This window comes from Lagopus muta, chromosome 4 (genome assembly GCF_023343835.1).
Source record: "Lagopus muta isolate bLagMut1 chromosome 4, bLagMut1 primary, whole genome shotgun sequence".
NCBI classification, from domain to species: Eukaryota; Metazoa; Chordata; class Aves; order Galliformes; family Phasianidae; genus Lagopus; species Lagopus muta.
The window spans coordinates 26,809,772-26,827,456 of NC_064436.1; the positions used below are offsets into that span (position 1 = coordinate 26,809,772).

At 39.9% G+C, this 17,685-nt stretch overlaps 1 protein-coding gene across 7 annotated transcripts in view; it reads left to right on the forward strand.

Annotated features, from left to right (window-relative positions):
- LIN54 (lin-54 DREAM MuvB core complex component) overlaps positions 1-17,685 on the forward strand; it is a 38,849-nt gene that overhangs the window by 14,128 nt on the left and 7,036 nt on the right. For 6 of the 7 annotated variants that reach the window (XM_048942893.1, XM_048942892.1, XM_048942888.1 and 3 more), the window contains exons 2-10: positions 1,391-2,118; positions 7,489-7,609; positions 10,371-10,516; positions 12,028-12,183; positions 14,453-14,669; positions 15,385-15,458; positions 15,600-15,797; positions 16,289-16,380; positions 17,604-17,675. In XM_048942893.1, the coding sequence (XP_048798850.1) occupies positions 1,426-2,118; positions 7,489-7,609; positions 10,371-10,516; positions 12,028-12,183; positions 14,453-14,669; positions 15,385-15,458; positions 15,600-15,797; positions 16,289-16,380; positions 17,604-17,675 (1,769 nt within the window). In that variant the 5' untranslated portion in view covers positions 1,391-1,425. The remainder of the gene's footprint in view (positions 1-1,390; positions 2,119-7,488; positions 7,610-10,370; positions 10,517-12,027; positions 12,184-14,452; positions 14,670-15,384; positions 15,459-15,599; positions 15,798-16,288; positions 16,381-17,603; positions 17,676-17,685) is intronic. The other variant, XM_048942895.1, reaches the window with a different exon arrangement.

The window sequence follows — 17,685 nt, forward strand, 5'->3', positions numbered from 1 at the left end:
TATTGGCAGCAGTGTGATACAGCTTGTACTAAAGAGCTGAGTGGAATTAGGATGGTATCCATTGAGATCAGTAGGGCCCAGTGATTCGTCCAGTGTGGCTTTCTACGCTCAATGTGTAAATAAGATAGTCTGTAGCAGGTTGGTTTTCCCTCATCCCCGAACTTTATGGGTGAAATGCAGCAGTTCTGTGGTTGCCTACCATCCTGTAAAATCCAACCACAATGACCCCAGATGAGTCAGTTGTCACCCCAGCATTTGCTACATGTTTTTAGCAGCATAGTTCCTTAGTTATGTATGGCACCTAGGTATATATGACTTGCCTGCTTTTCCTATTAAGGAGGGAATTGGATTTGTGAGGATCTTGTCCTCTTGCACTTATCAGAAGTACTCAAGGTTGTGGACTGTGTATATCTGTGCCGTATGCTCTCCCATGTAGAGCTCAAGCATGCTGATGGGGTCAGCAAATGAAGAAAATGCCATAGTAAGTGCATCTGTTTTTAGTCTGACAATAATGCAGTTTTAGTGAGAGTGATAAATGCAGCTTTCTCCAGCAATTCTTTAAGGTTTGTCATGTGAAACTTTATGTAGATAAGTTGGGTATTCATAATAATCCACTAAAAAAAAAAGAAACCTATATTTCAGGCAGGATTATACTTGTTTTGTTTTTAGAAAATTTTATGAGTTGATCATGAGTTTGAATTTATATTTTCTTGGGAGTGTGAAGAAAACAGTTGAGATGCACTTCTCTGCTAACAGAGAGGAATTGGCCTTCACCTTGTGGTGGAAGGGCAGAGTTTTGCCTTGGTCTCAAGGTAGGCTGCTGATTGAGCTTCTGGGGCTTAAAAAATACCAAAGCATTGTGAGACAGCTGTTTGCTTGCATGAGATTTCCGAAATGAGAAGACAACAATGAATCCCTGTTGCATCTGGAATGGAAAACAAGTCTCTGAAGCCAGGCACCTTGCTAGTAGGTGTGACACACGTGACAAAATGAATCATAATCTTTTTGGATTTGTGTAGCTTCTTACTTTTTGCTCTAGATCTTGGTAAGCTTAAATATCTGTATGAGCAATGTGCCCATCCTGGGGGGGAAACACTTCTTTAGGCATGCTAAATTGCTAGAAGTGGACTGGTAATCAGCAGAAAGTCAGAGCCCGTATTTTACTCGAATGGATGATATTGAAGAGCTTTGATGTAAATTCTTACTGAAAGTAAATTCACCCAAGTATGTTAGGATTTGATAGCTTTTTCCTTGATATTCCTCCTTTGCATACTCACAGTACTTTCTTTTCTGCTGTTTTATGTTTTCTTCTGATAATGTTATTCATAAAGCTTTGCAGAATGTTTGTTTTTTGGAAGCCACTAACTTAATGTTTTTACTGTTGTTGCAGTACCTGCTACAGTCATCACTGCCACAACTGCTAAAATGGAGGTGGTTTCAGCAGAAGTAAACAGCTTGCTCCCTGAGGAAATAATGGACACTGGTATAACTCTGGTGGAAGATGACAGCATTGAGGCGGTTATCGTGTCTTCACCAATGGGAGACTCTATTCCCATGGAAACAGAACTGGAAGAAATAGTGAACATAAGCTCCACCAGTGATGCGTCAGTTACAACTACAGCCACAGTCACCTCAGAACCAGTTACTGCACCCAGTAATCACTCGGGTGATGTGACTGCAAACACCACCGCTATAAAAACTGAAGGAAATTCAATAGTAAAGCCTGCCTTTCAAAGTGGTCTCCATAAGCTTGGTACTCAGACTCCAGTCACTATATCAGCCAATCAGATTATTCTGAACAAGACCACTGACCTTAAAATAGGCAATCAGAGTATCAAACCAGATGGGCAAAAGCTAATTGTAACAACTTTGGGCAAGACTGGCCAACCCATTGTTTTAGCGTTACCCCGCTGCCAGCTCCCGCAGGCACAGAAGACTGTGTCCCAAACCCAAGGTGGAGACTCCAAAGTACAAGGCCAGCAGATCAAAGTTGTTATTGGAGGTCGATCAGAAGTGAAACCTGTTGTTGGTGTCTCAGCTTTAACGCAAGGAAGTCAGCTGATAAATACTGCTGCCCAGCCTTCTGTTTTGCAGACCCAGCAATTAAAAACAGTACAGGTAAAGTGAATTATGCTGATGAAACCTCTTTAAAATGATTCTGTTGATGCGACTATTGTCTGCTTCCTTCACTGGCTGACACACTGAAAGGTTGCTTTCAACCTTTCCTTGTATAAAAGTACAATGCTGCTCTTAGCCAACTCTTTCATCTGTGAATGCATTTACAATTGTATGGCTTTTATCTCCCAGCTACTCTCTTGAATCTTAGGGGTTTGCCTCAGAGGAAGTTAACTATTAAAATTCACTATATTGAATTTTCCTATTGTTTTCACTTTATAAAAATAAACTCTATATGCTTTCATAAGATTGAATTGAACTCTTGATGACTACCATTATTCCAAGTGTATGCTGCTTTCCTCTTTTAAGAGCAGCTAGCTTCTTAGATTCTTAAATTTAGCTTGTTACAAGTAAAGTCTCTGAAGAACTTTAATGCATTTGAGAAGGAACAAAACAGTACATCTTGTCTGCCTTAAACCTTGAGCTTATCAATGTGTATTGATCAGCTAGATTATATTGTAAGATGGACACTTCTAAGTGCTATTTCGTGCCTCAGGTACAGATCTTGAGGTAATTGAAAGTAGAGAGAATCTGAAGGGATCTGAAAGTATGTTGAAAAGACATGGGCTATTAGCTGACGGGGCCTGATATCAGATATGTGGCAGAACTGAACGTGAGTGACGTTGTTCCAAATGGAGGTGAGGCACAAATGAAAAATCATGAAAGGAAAGCTGGAACACAGTGGAGGTTATAGTGGAAAATAAACATTTTTACAGTTGAGTAAAATGAGAAAGGAAACTCCCAAGTATACAAGCAAAAACGAATTTCCTGCATGTGAAAAATGACTGACTTTTAAGCATACTGCAAGCAGTGGTACATCCTACAGCTACTATTTTGTGGTAAGCAAGCATGAACAACTGTCACTGTGATAGTTTGTTTTAAATCAATAGATGATCCTTGCACCTGTGTCTGCTTTTTCCTCCTTCGTCGCTACATTATACCTGCGAGAAAAAGTGTTTCATACTTATGGCTGTTTTAAATACATCTATTTGATATGTTGCTTTTATTTTTGTGCCTTCATTGTTATTGATACTGTTGACATTACAACTTTCAAAAGTCTTTGCTTGTGAGTCAGTGCAGGAAGGTGTAAGAGCAGATCAGTACCTGTTAGCTTCAGTTACTGCTAACTGGCACACACAAGAAACAGAAGAAGAAAACTTGCCTGTGATGAGCTTCTGCTTGCATGAGATTACTTGTGCCAGCAGTGATTTAATGATTGACCTCTACTGTTTGTCATTAGGAATGCTACAGATTCCTTAGTATAACCTGATACAAATGGACTTAAAACCATTCGTTAATTAATTTAATTGTGGTTTGATTAACTTTAAGTCTTCCTTTTCTAAAATGGATAGAATTCTTAATTCATGATATTCATTTTGTTTTTTCTTCTTAGAAGAAGTGGAAGAAGTAGAAGTGAAAAGCAAGACAAGTGTTCAGTTTGTTAGAACTGTCTGATGCTGCAGAAAAAACCAGCTATGTGAACAGCTCCCAGACAGTACTTATCCCTGCAGAAAATTACTTTATCAAACAGTTATATGAGGCTAAATGAGAGATTCAGTCTACTCTATCATGTATGACAGGGGAGGTGATCCATGCTTCGAGTTCCTGGCTTAGAAAATGAAATCATGCATTTACCCTAAGATCCAGAATAAAACTCTCAACTTTCAGTGCCTTCTTGGCACCTTCTGAGTGGAAAAGGAAGCCGTGAATGCCTCCTTGCTTCCCAGGAGTTATGTGTAACTTAACTCATGTGATTCAGTTGTTTTCAGCAGCAGCATGTCATTTGGACTTGTTGCTGAAAAGTGAATTGGTAAAAGTGAATTGACTTGGATGACTAAGAGCCTCTCTACAATTCTCCTTGCATTATCACTATACTAGCAACTTCTCAGATCAAGGAAATTCATTAGTCTTACTATAATCTATTTGTAACACTTGATATCTCAGCATTTGAGAAAGGGCAAAGTTGACAGAGTTCCAGCAGAACGTTCCTTGTAATCTTGCTCCCTCTCTGCAATGTTGAGAGTTATGAGACTGTGCAGTACAAAACGTAGCATGACTTTAGGATTCTTCCAAGAATCCCAAGAGGCTAAGAGAAGAGGCTTATTGCTTTCCTGTTTGTAGACCTGCGTGACTTGTCACAATATAGTTGAAATCACTACCCTGAATGTGGAAAAAATGACTTGGCAAATGCATCTGCTTTTAGCCTAGGGTTTCGGCTTGCATGCAAGCTTAAAAATCACCACGAGCTAGTATATTAGCTGGTGCTTCAGTGCAAAGCAGAAGTTGAGCCTTGCAGATGACTCAACCAGAGGTCCAGACCCACTACCACTTGCTGTCACTAGACTGGTCTGACTTGAACTTGTCTTGATGTGGTAACTGCCTGTCTATTTCAGCAGTTAAATCTACACGTCTGTAGCACAACTGCTACCATGGCAAAACAACTGCTAAGCCAGCATTATGGCTGTGTCTCATAGTGGAAAGATAATGTCACGTACGCCCTAATTCCACAGAAAATCCCTATTCCTGACACAGGATCGTATCCTTATTATCTTCTCTGGAGTATGCTGTTATCTTCTATTTCCAGTCTCAGTGTGTTGGTTTTTTTTCCTTTTATACCAAGTGTAAATTACTTTGGGTGTGGCTACGTGGAAGATCTCCTGTGAGGTCATGTAGGGAGTAGATTTGTAGAATGTTAACTTCCTTGTGGTAGTAATGTTCTGTATCTAGCAATAAGTTCAAGGTGTGCATGTTCCTTTTTCTATGTGACTACATTGTTTGACGGCCGAAGTCAGAGTCCGGTCACAGAAGCATGCTTGCTATCTTGGTTGGTGAGGAGTGCTTACAGAGACACAAATTAATGCTTGAAGTAGAGATGCTTGCGTGTTAATCGTTCTTCCACTTTACAGAGAAAATGACTGGAATGTGCTTCTTAAATTAGTATTTTCCTAATGAAAAAGCTTGTTGCTACAGGAAATACTTTTGCAGTCTAATTTGAAGAAACTTGTGGAGAGCGTGCTTAGCTTACGTAGGCAAAGAGGAATAATGTTAACTTCCTGTGATTAGTATAGGCAATGACAGAGAGCTCCAGAGTACTTGCTCTTGCTGAAGCATCAAAGGGGCAGTCTGTCATTTTGATTTCCTCTGGCTTCTCCAGTCATACTGAAGTGGGTAATGAGTTTCCCACTGAAGCACTTGTGCTATCAGCCCCTGCAGCAGGGCTCTCGAAAAGGCTCTCTGCCAGGGGGCAGCCAGCTGGCTGGGAGCGTGCAGCCTGTTTCTAATGGCCAAGGGAACTGTGTTGGGGTTCCTCTATGTCCCCAAAGGCCTGAAGGGATTCAGTCCCTTAGATGATGCTAGAACTCCTTACTAGATCAACAGGAGAGTATTGCAAGTTGAGCCTGTAGGGAGCAGATCTACTTGTGTTGACTGGCTATTATATTGGGGTTTTTAATTTTCTCTGAGATTATTCATGTTGTTGGCTGGTGCTTTACAAGCATTTACACCAGTAATTTAAGCCAAGTTAATGGCTGTTACTGGGAAACAACTGCTGTTCAGGTAGGTGGACATCAAGTTCAGAGTCAGATTTTTGACCTTGCTTCAAAGAGTAGAAGTAATAGCAGTTGAGTTGGTCTGAAACCTATGGCAGAATTAAATCAACAGAACGGAAATTGCTAATCCAACAGGTAAAATGTGGGGTACTTATCAGAAACTAGAATATGTGTAGTTTGGCTTATGAAATACTACTAGATTGTGTTCATCCATCCCCTGTACATGTGCAAAGAGAAGTGAATTCTTGATGTTAAATGTCTTTGAGTTAAGTTTATATAGTGTGCTGTGAATTAAGCTTCTTTCTGTGAAAAATTTATATTTGAATCTGAATGTATCTCCAAGAAGAATGGAGGTTTCTTTGCTGCTTCATTTTGGGGTGAAGGTTTACTCCAAAGAGCACTCCAGTCTAAATGAAGAGGAACACAAGATATCCTCTAAACACTATTTGTCCTCTATTGCTGTGTAGTGTCGGAGCTGCTTGGTGTCCCTTTCCTTTGGCTGGGCACAGTTCAAGCACATGCAGACATATCCTTTCTGTAGAAGGCCAGAAGGTTGAGGCCCATCACAGGTGGAGCTCTGGCTGCCCTGGCCATCCTGCAAGCATGCTGCTGGCAGTTGAAACAGCCCCACACTTGCTGTTTGTGCAGAGACTGCTTAATTCATTATGTATTGCAGAATATTTAGAATGCTTCAGCGTGACTCTACTATAAAGGTGTTCTTAGTCAGCAAATGCTAGAAATAGAGCTGTGTATAGGAAACCACAACATCCAGCCTACTCATTTGCTTCATTTAAGCAATCACAACTTTCTCAGGCTGTTGGAAGTAGCTGTTATATCTATATTTTTCCACACGTGTGAGGTTTCTCTGGTTAGCTGCTTCAGTAGCAAAGGCAGATCTGCAACTTGTGTTGTGGTTTCCCATGTGGATGCCATGCCATGGGTCTGTGACGTTGCTAGGATTGGTGGCTGACATCTGTGGGACGTGGGACAGGCCCAAGGGCTGGTAGAAGCAGTTAGGATAAATGCATCTGGTAACAGACCCTTCAGTATTGAAAAGGTTTGTTGAGGGGAAGGACACAGGGAAGTCTTTGTTACCAAACCCTTTTTAAACAAAAGCCTTCAAGGTGGAACAATCTGTTCCACCAAATTGCATGAACTTGTTCTTGGTTCTGCAGTTCTTCTGCGGACTGGATCTGCTGTGAAATGCACACAAAAGACTTGGATACAGCTAATTGATTTTGTGTTAGTTAACCAGTACCTAAGGCTTCCAGGAGTTTCCAGCTTATTTTTTCTTCCATTTGTAGGGCAGAGTGCGCTGCTATGTCAGCACAGGTAAGGAGATGTTTTAGAGCAGTAGATGTGTTGTTGAAATAGCTTGAGGAACAAGTTATTTTCTAGTTGCCTGAAAATGTGACTTTTTTTTCTAAACTTCAAATTTTAAGACTGATACTTCTAAGGTAATGTTTTTGTATAGACAGACTGCATGTGAAATTTATTTTCAGGACGCTAATAAGGTACCTTGAAATCAAGGCATGTTTGTACACAGACCTTATAGGATGACTGTAAGGGGTTTGGCTGCCGTAGTTTGGCTTGCTCTCAAGTGGCACAGATAACTCATGAGAAATTGTGGTAACGTGTGAGGTGAACAATTTTTCTCTACTTCAACGTGTGAACATTGCACTTTTGTATGATATATGTAACAACATGATCATTCTGATCCAAAACACTCAAGTTACTTGAGCTCTTTTTTTAATCCATCTTTCAGATTGCTAAGAAGACCCGAACTGCAACTTCAGGCCCAGTGATCACCAAGCTCATCTTTGCAAAACCAATCAATAGCAAAGCTGTTACAGGGCAGACCACTCAAGTGTCACCAGTCATTGCAGGTTGTACTTACTTGACTTGTTTTGCTTTTTTTTTTTTCTTTTTTAAGACTATTCAAGGAGGCGATGGTGGTAGAATTCTTTTTGTATTGGTTTTATTATAGATTTCTGAAGCAACTGGGGGAAAAAAAGTCAGTAAAGATTTTGGTAGGTAGAAGCAGATATGGGCAGTGGTTTATTCCCTTACACTTTGTTCATTTACCTGGCTGTAGATTTGGGTTATTTTGGTTTTTCTGCAAGATGTTTTACTTTGTGGATTTTAGGGGGAAAGGGAGAAGTATCTCAGCCTGAGAAAAGGCAACTTGACAAACAAAGTATTTATGGCTAACTTACATGAATAAAAAAGAGGGAAGGCAGGCAAATGCTCTTCTATTTATATAATCTGCTTATGGTAGACTTAAATGTTATACATGCAAATAACAAGGGAAATGTTTCTGAGAGAACTATCAGTGAAGCTGTTGTTTCTGTTGAATTGCTCAACTGCTTAAGAAATAAGCATTTCAGAAGAGTCTAAGAAGTTAATTAAGGTTAATAAGAGATGGTTTGCCTCTTTGGAAAATAAATCTGGTCCTTTTTTGTCTTACTAAAAAAAAAAAAGCCCTCCCAATGTAAGCTTTTATTCGCTTTGGCAGTGGGACTGATGTGTCCCTTGATAAAATGCAAATTATCACCAAAGGACAAATGTGGAAAGCTGGAGTTGTTTTCAGAGCTCTGAAGGGATTCTTCAGCTGTTCAAACCCAAGTAGGCCTAAAAGTTCTTCCATGTATTTAAATGAATGTGTTAAGTCTTCATAGGGCTGGGGTTTGAGCTGGTTGTAAAAAGAAAGCAACTGTCTCCTGCATTCATCATTTCCACTGTTACAGTGATTGGCACGTATTTGAATCATAATCCTCTCCTTGTGCTGTCAGACTGGCCCGTGCCCAGCTTTGTGTTGCCAGTGAAACTGGATGTCCCAGTTCCCACTTATTCCTCTTCCTCAGACAGCTCCCCACCAAACATACAGACCTATAAATAAGATTGCTTTGCTGTGTTTATACACATCTGAATTAAGCTATTTGTGTGTTTAAAAAATGAACTTGGGTGGGAGAAAGCCACTTTGAGAAGCATTACATTTTTATCTGGCATTACATTTTCACCTGGCGTTACATGAAAATTGACAAGCAGTAAGGAATTAAGGAACCACAGCAGAAATCATTTTTGCAAGCATGTTGTTTCATTTTATTTCTGCTGCCTCCGGATGAAAGTAAACATATGGATCACAAGGTATCTATGCAGTATTGACAGACAAATATATTACAAAAGAAATAAACTCCTACCTTTAAAATGAATATGCTGGAGAATACAAAGTACTTTTCCCCAAGCTTGCAAGAGGCATCACTGGGAGGTGAAGATGCTTTTCTAAGTGAGAGGAAAAGTCTTTCTAAATGCCTTCCTTTTCTCTTTCCACCTCAACCACCAGTAGTATATTTTGCTGGCTCAGAGAGGCTGGTATTTGGAAAAGGTATTGAATTCTGATTTGCTTATGTGTTTTTTTTCTGTCTGATAGGTATTTTTAATTGCTTGGAAATTTCTTCCAGCTGAAGTGAAAATTCTTTATTTGAAAGAATTGTCAGTATAAGCAGCCAGATTCTGTTTAGGAAGCTGATGCTAAGGGCAGTAGAAGAAATGCAGGGAGAAGGGGAAAAACTTACAAGAGACACAGTGGGGGGAAACAACAATAGAAGTATTGAATACTGAAGAGGGACTTTTTTCAGGTTGCATGTTTAGCAACCAAGTGTGCTGTTACTTTGGCTGCCCAAAAATGAAGGTTGCCTTAGAGCACACAGATCTCAGGGCAGCTTTCTGCAAGGGTGGTGTTCCATGTTAGTTGTGTTAATCTTCATGTCACCAGATGGTTTTGGATCAGAAAGTTATGCTGTTCCGTGTTTGATTTTGATATATACAAAATCAGAGTTGATATATACAACAGCAGAGTTGGTGAGGGAAGCTATGATAGAAATACGTCTGAGCCAAAGGGCAGCAGAGGAAAGCTCAGTGGTCAGGCACTCTTTGGAAATCTTTTTAAAAGCATTTAAAAAAAAAAAAACCTCTGCTGTTGGGGTTTTGCAATGTTGCTGAGGCTGATTTTGTGATTTGGGGCTTTTGATGTTTAAGCTGCTTTGCCATCATAAAAGCAGATTGTATGTGGAGTTACACCTCCACCCTTATTTTCACAAGAGTGTCGTCTATTCTGTAGGCAGTGAAAAAGCCAACCACCAACACAAGCTGAAGGAAAAAGAGGTCACAGTTGAATGTGGAGAGATACCAAGTACCACTTTCATGGTCATATGGAGAGTTTCTGCTGTCAGAGCTGTAAAAAGAGGCACCCACCTCACTCCCCCCTTCCCAGTTCACACTTTCTTGCACATTGGCAGCAGCCTGGGGACTTCCTAGCAAGCTGCCAGCTGTCGGGGTATTTGTGTAGAGACCGGGAGTACTGAAGGGCTTTGTGCCTTAGGATGCTGTGCTAGCTCTAAAGACTCAACAACTGAACATTACAGAAAGATCAATATAACTTTCAGCTTTTTAAAGCCTAAATAAAACAGTCTTTTTATTTGTAGTAATGCAAATTACTTTCTTGCTGAATCTAACTCAAAAGAATTCTACTGTCCTTTCTGCTAGGTAATGATAGAGAGGATCAGCTGCATGCTAACCAGAGAAAACTTTTGCTTTACAAGTTGTAAACAGTGATAGTTCAGCTGACCATACCTTTCTTGATTATAGGCAGGGTTGTTTCACAATCTACCCCAGGAACACCACCAAAGACAATAACGATCTCTGAGAGTGGAGTTATTGGATCATCTTTGAGTACAGCAACACAACAGACACCGAATAAGATAGCTATCTCTCCACTCAAATCCCCTAACAAGGTAAGAACGCTACTCTGGCCGCAGCTTTCTTGTCTCTGCTGCAAAGGAAGCTCTGTGTCTGCATCTTTGCTGCAAGCTGTCTGTGATCAGCCACTCGAGTGTCTCCATTGTGAGTCACTATGCTCTGCTCTGCACTAGTGGCCTAAGCTGGATTTTTCAGCTATCTCCTTTAATGTGATTTCAATATGCGTCATGGCATTAATTTACCATTCCTGTCACTTTTTGCCATTCCCTAAGCATCCATTCTGAGAGCAGCTGTTCTCCTCTAGCCAAGTGCTAAAATAGTTTTGTTTGGGGTTTTTTTTGTTAACAACTTCTTAAAAATTCACGAGACTGTTCAAGAGGAGATTTCAGTTTCTTTATAGGCTAACATTTACCAGCCATTGCCTGGTGTTCCATAGATAGATAACTTAGTCTTGGCTAATCATGACTGTCATAGATGAGTTTGGCAGTGATTCTTGATGGAGTGGGACATGGATATAGGCAAACAATTGATAGAAAGGTAACTTGTGCATTATCAGCAGTGTTGCAGACAAGCATTGCAGTGACGCTTATATCTTAGACCTGATAAAATTCCCTTGAGAAGAATAATATTGCCGGAGAAAGGATGAGTCTTAGAGTGGGAACTAAGATATGCAAGCTAAGTACATGAAAACCAATGGGAGAATTAAGTTTTTCTTAGTTTGGATGAGCGTTAGCTATGGAATGTTACACAAATGGAACCAAGGACTTTTGTTTCAGAATTATTACTGAGCAAAGCAATATAGGGAAGCTGTAAAATAAATCTTATTCCAAGAATTATCAGAAGAGTGGGACTGAAAAGTCTCATAGTTACCATCTGAGTTTACTCTAGACAAATAAATTCTAAGTATCTTTTTTTAAAGAAAGTGTCAAAACCTGTGAATCTTTTTTTTTTAAAACACAAAGAAGGAAATTTTTTAAAAGTAGGTAGAAAACCAACTTTTTATCTGTCAAACTGCAACAGAAGGGCTATGAGTATGTAGAATAGAGTAGTCAAATGACACACTGCAGAAGACTGGATCTTATCAGAATCTGGAAACTTTGAAATTACTGATGAAGTTCTTTTACATTTGGTATGAATTAACAGCATAAAAGTGAGATTATTTTTCTTGTTTCCATCCTTGAAAATTCCCATTGATCATGTAGCCATCATGGTGCCAACTATAAAGCTCTTATTCCAAAAATTCATCCTGACAATGCTATGGCTTCAGTGTGCAGTTTCAAACCAAAACAGGTGCAGTGCTGACTTTCTACAGGGGCCTTTCTGTGCTGGAAACTGGCAATGCCTTGAAGTTTCTAACCTGTGTATATGCTGTGACTGCACATTCAGGTTGCACAGTGTGAGTTGTGATCAGAGTACGAATCTTCTTCACAGGAAGATCTTGGTGTACAGTGGGAGAACTGTACCTCTCATGATTAGAGGGACATATATACAGAGGGTCTTGCATACTGCACAGAGATTTAAACTGCTTCTTTGTTTTGCCAAGCAGCTAACAGTGGTGTCAGTGGCCTCCCAGCCTCCCAACTCCCCCCAGAAGACGGTGGGCGTCCCACTGAATGTAGCGTTAGGACAGCAGATCCTCACAGTGCAGCAGTCAGCACCCTCCTCCCCTGGGAAGGCCATAGTCAACCACACAACCACGCAGGTACAGACTGACTTTTGTTTAATTTCTAGCATGTCTGCGTCTCATCTCATCACCTGTGGGGAAAACCAGGGTGCTGATCTGCAAGCTGGCAGTGGGCAGTCCCAAGGTGTTCCTGTAAAGGCTTTTGCTTAAGTTGGCAGAGGAACAGGTGGTCCTCCCATGGAGGTAGGCTGGCAATAGCTGACAGCCAAGCACGTAGAAAGCAGGTGTCCAATCTGGAAAAGCCTCACTTGGAGCTAACTCTTGTCTCTGTATATTAGATTTCCCATGTTGTCTTAAAGACATGCTGTGACAGCAGGAAGAATTCTTGATTCTTTTTCACCAGTGAACAGTGCTTCTATGCTACCAAGTAGGGCTGCTTTCTGGGTGTTTCTGAGGCTTGCAACAGTGGAGTTCATATTTTGGTAAAGGTCTGCATAAGCAAAACTCTGTGCTCTGAGACCTGCAGAATTATAAATCAGTTATTCTATTACTAGAAAAATAACAAGGTTCTCCCTATGAATTCTTGTAAGTTGACTTGTGTTAATGAAAGAAGACAGAATTGAGCTTTTTTACAAACTGCAGATTGTTTTTTTTTATCCCCCCTTTGTCATCTAAGGGGAATCTTTTTCCGTCTTAATGTCTGTATTCCTGTTTTGATAAACACAAAGGATGGTGTGCAAGTGTAACACATAATAAGAAAGATGGGTATAACGGAGTGGAAACAGTTGTATGCATTGCGAAAGACCCAAAGCTCCAGCAGATGTTAGTAATCTTAGCATTGTTTGTGTTAATAGGAATGGTGATATGGGGACATAAACACCAGCATGATTTGATATTTCAGAGTAAAACTGGCAAGATTGTTTTAAAAAGTTGTTAAAATATGAAATCACTCTTATGCAAGCAACCAAAGTGTCCAATCTGAGATTCCTACGTAGTATGCATATTGAGATGTGATCTAAAGCTATCTGAAGTGTAAGGATTTCTCCTGTCTTCATAGCGTTCAAGAACATGCCCTTTGAAGAGCCATCGCTTAAATATTATTTTCCCAGTTTTTCTTGGATGACAATCAGCAATTCATGTGCTAGATGGAACTTTGCCCAAGCTGGTCTCTCTGTAATAACACGCTGTAACTGTGCTTGCAGTCAGTGCTTATTTGCTGTTGCTCTGTGTTGTTGAGATGTCAATACATTTAAATATATATGTTCACCACCTCCCCTCCTTCCCCCCCCCCCAAAAAAGCCTTCTCTAAAAGACTGGACTTCTATTTCCAGTTATGTGTAAATTGAGATTTTATTCCTATAGGTGCTGACAGCTGGGGTGCTAGGAAAAGGTTCTAAAAATTCATGTAGTTGTACCAAATTTACAGTTGATAGTGATTTCTTAATATCATTTTTAGTAGATACTGAGAAAAAAATAGTTGAACTCCAAAAGTAGGCTGAGAACGAGGAAGAAGAATTAACCCATGTTTGAGATCACCAGAAAGGATGGTTAAAAGAGGCTGTTACCAAGCTCATGCAGTCATCAGTGTGTACAAATGTAATGAACTTGATTGTCCTCATTTTGTAGTTTGAGAGAAATTGAGAAGATGGGGTCTTGTGAATTCTAGATGTAGTGCTATATCCCAGCTATGAGATAGTGCAAGTCTGCCAAAAAATCCAGTTTTCTCCTTCTTGCTTTTATTATTTAGTAAATTATTTTGCTACTCTTCATTGTTCTTGCCTCTTGCCCCAAAATTGCTTTCTCATCTCTTCAGCAATCAATATATGGACTTGGCTCCATTTCTACTTTGGCTGCACAATGATTTGTGTGTATTCATCAAAGTCTGTCCAGCAGGACTTGTCTGTACACAGGGAGGTAAATCATAGTGCAGTCTAGCATGAACAGTTCTGCAAGGAGTTCTCACTGTGTTGAGTTTTTCTATTAGTAGGTATATTTTTGATTCGTTCCCTACTTGATTTTGAGTACCAAGTCCTCTTTAGCTGATGTCTGATTTGGCATACATTGTATCTTGAAAAGCAAACTGATTTGCCTTATTTAGGCAAATGTTATTTACTCAAGCCTTTATTGTAAAGAATTGAAAACTGAGCTTACTTTGCTCCAAGCTTGGAGTGGCATTTAATCTGTTGCTCTTACTCCAGAAATCAAAATAGTCAGGAATAACTGATTTGGTTCTCATGAATGCTAATAGATTGAGGAGTTCCTCACTAACATATTGAGGAAATAAATATGCTGGTGTTGTTTCTGCCTTAGTAAAAGTAACCTTATACTTCCTTGGTTGATTTAATAGGCTGTGAAATCAGCAGTACAGGCCATTACTGTAGGAGGAGTGGGTACATCTCAATTCAAGACAATTATTCCCTTGGCAACTGCTCCGAATGTTCAGCAGATTCAGGTACCTGGAAGCAAGTTCCATTATGTCAGACTTGTTACTGCCACAACAGCCAATGGCTCAACCCAGTCGGCCAGTCAGAATCCCAGTACGAATACACAGCCTCTCCAGCAGGGTAAGTGCTGGTGCTAATGTGTTATCTGAAATTTTTCTTCTTTTTTCTAGTTTGCCTTTTGAGGGTTAAATAGTCACGAAATAGAAATCTTTCCAAACTAAGAGATGTACTTGTTTATGTGGTAAACTTTGAAATGTTTCATTTCCTACTGTTAGCTCAATTTTGTATGTGGAAAGGCCTATCTGTGACAAGTCAATCTGTAGTTGGGCATGAACCCCTGGAGCTATTTAGGTTGCTTTTGTCTAGATTACTAATTTTTATGTATGACTTCTGGCAAGTCCCACATTTTCATGTTAAAAATGGGAAGCCATGACAGGCCACGTGTATCTTGGCAAAATGCTGCCGTGTTAAAATCCTTCGGTATAAAATGTGTTGGAAGTGCCAAATTTCTCTGCTGGTTTCTGTCCATGCTTTCTAAAGCTGCTATGGAATGAAGATGTCAAAACAAGCTGTGGTTTTGTAGTTTCCTCTTGGCAGAGGGAAATAGAGTCCAGAGGATCTCTGCATCTAAGTTGGTTTTTAAACCATTGCTATGAAACATGTATGTACACTTCTGTAAGTAACTGTTTATATAGTATCTAACGCTTCTGTCTAAAAAGCACTGTACTGTAAGTGTGCAGAGATTGTTCTTACATTTGTACATGTGAAAATCTTGAGGTCTCAACTGTGGACTGAGTGAATAATGTGTGTTGATCTGATGTTGTTTTGTTACCAGCAAAGCCAGTGGTGGTAAATGCAACCCCAGTGCGGATGTCTGTTCCCATAGTGCCAGCACAGACTGTGAAACAGGTAAGCTCAGTATAAATGCATGTTACTGACTTGTTTCAAATAGAAGGAAAAGTCCAATTCCAGCAGTCACGAAATGTTCCATTAATACAAATGTATTCTGAAGGAATATTCTTCTTTCATGAAGTCTTACTTTGTTTCCAGGTGGTGCCCAAACCCATCAACCCAACTTCCCAGATAGTTACAACAAGTCAGCCCCAGCAAAGACTAATTATGCCAGCCACTCCACTGCCACAGATACAGCCCAACCTCACTAACCTGCCCCCAGGCACTGTACTGGCACCAGCACCTGGCACAGGAAATGTTGGCTATGCAGTCCTTCCAGCTCAGTATGTTACACAGGTATGGTCTTAATCCAGAGATAAATAACAAAGCTGTGCTGTTATGGAATGTACTGTTGTCCTTTTGAGAGTTCTTGCTCCTCAGCAAGGTGTAAGGACTAGCTGTATTCTTTCTCAAAATCTAGTCAACACTGACAATTGAAAAGGAGAATAAATAAAACCTGCTGCTCAAGGCTGATTAGCCAGCCTTTTCAAACAAGGATTCTACCAGCCTGTGGCATCGCTGGTACCAGCCTTAACCTTCAGTTCCATCTTGGTTTTGTTAAAGCTGTAGTCATTAAAAAAAAAAAAAAAAAAAAAAGACTAGTACTTGTGTCCTTCCTATCCACTTCTCTTCAAGTAAATGATACCAACTTCTGCAAATTTCAAAGTCTGTGTTTACAAACATGTTATTTTCAGAACAGTATAAAAAACACTGCAAATCCTATTGAGCGTACTTCAATTTCTTTCATGTTACCCTGTATAATACATGTAACTTTTGTATTTTGTTAGCTACAGCAATCATCATATGTATCTATAGCAAGCAACACTGGCTTCACTGGGACATCCAGTATCCAGTCCCAAGCGCGGCTACCATTCAATGGGTGAGTATTTTACACAGAGGGATGGGGAGGGAGGGGACAGCAACAAAACCACTGCATACAGGCTGCTGAACTTGGTGCTGCTTTCAGCACTGTTGGGGCGGTGGATTTTTGTCTGAATTTTGTGTGATGTCTAAAGAAAAAGCATACTGCGTTGAGGTTACCTCCTCTGACTAGAAGAGATACAGCTAGCTAACATTTGAGCCGTTGTCTTGATCAAAGCCTTTCCAGCCGCCAGCTCCTGTAGCAGAAAGTTGACCTGAAGGTTCCTCTGGTGCTTGTTCCTCATCTTGCATCAGTTCCTGGGAGCTACAGGCTATTTCTTGTCATTGCTAGAAAGACATGCTTAGCAAAACAGAAGCATTTAGCTTAGCACGCACTAAAATCTAACTGAACAGCAAAATGCAACTGAAACCTGAAAAGGGTCATAGCAGTAGGCTTAAAGCTCTCTTCAGTCCTCTATTTTTCTTCAAAAGATGAAAATAACAGCTAACATGGATTATTTTCTCTGTGCTGAGCCAGCTGCCTTAGTTGTTTTGTATTATTGTTTGCTGGAAATTGTGTACACTAAGGTGCTTTTTGATGCTGCAACCTGCTGCAAAAAAATGTGATGCAAACTAATCCCTAATCCAGCTACAGCTATTCAAATGATTGGGTTTGATTTAATCTCCAGAAATGTGCAGTAATTGCTGGATGGGGATTGAATGCATCTCATTCAAAGTGATTAATGACACGAAATCCTAGTTTTTAAGAGCACTTAAAGCCTACATTTGATATAAAATTCACCTTTAAACCTAAGGCAATATTTTGGCTTGCTTGCCCATTGTTTCTGGATTTATTCTTTTTTTATTTTGTTCCAGCTTGTACAAAGATGAAGATGTGATCCTGTTCTATGAACCTTTTTTTGGACCTAGTCCCCTGATATATAGAGAAATTCTAAGGAAACTTTCTCTGATTGCACACTGCAGTTAAGGTGTATCCTCTAGCTTTGAACTTCATTCATGCAGACAGACTTGCAGTGAATAACCAGCTCTTTCTGAATTGGAAAAGCACTGTATATAATGGTCGCTTACTGTCAGCCAAAAACCTAATAGAAAGCGTGAAGTAGAAAACATGAAGGTTTTTCAGAGTTTGTATTATGACCCACTTACTTGAATTTAAACTAGGAAGAAACTGATCAAACTGTGTGTATAAATAGATGCCTTTTTTTTTTTTTCTTCCTATAGAATAATTCCTTCCGAATCTGCAAATCGGCCCCGGAAGCCTTGCAATTGTACAAAGTCTTTATGTTTGAAATTGTAAGTACAT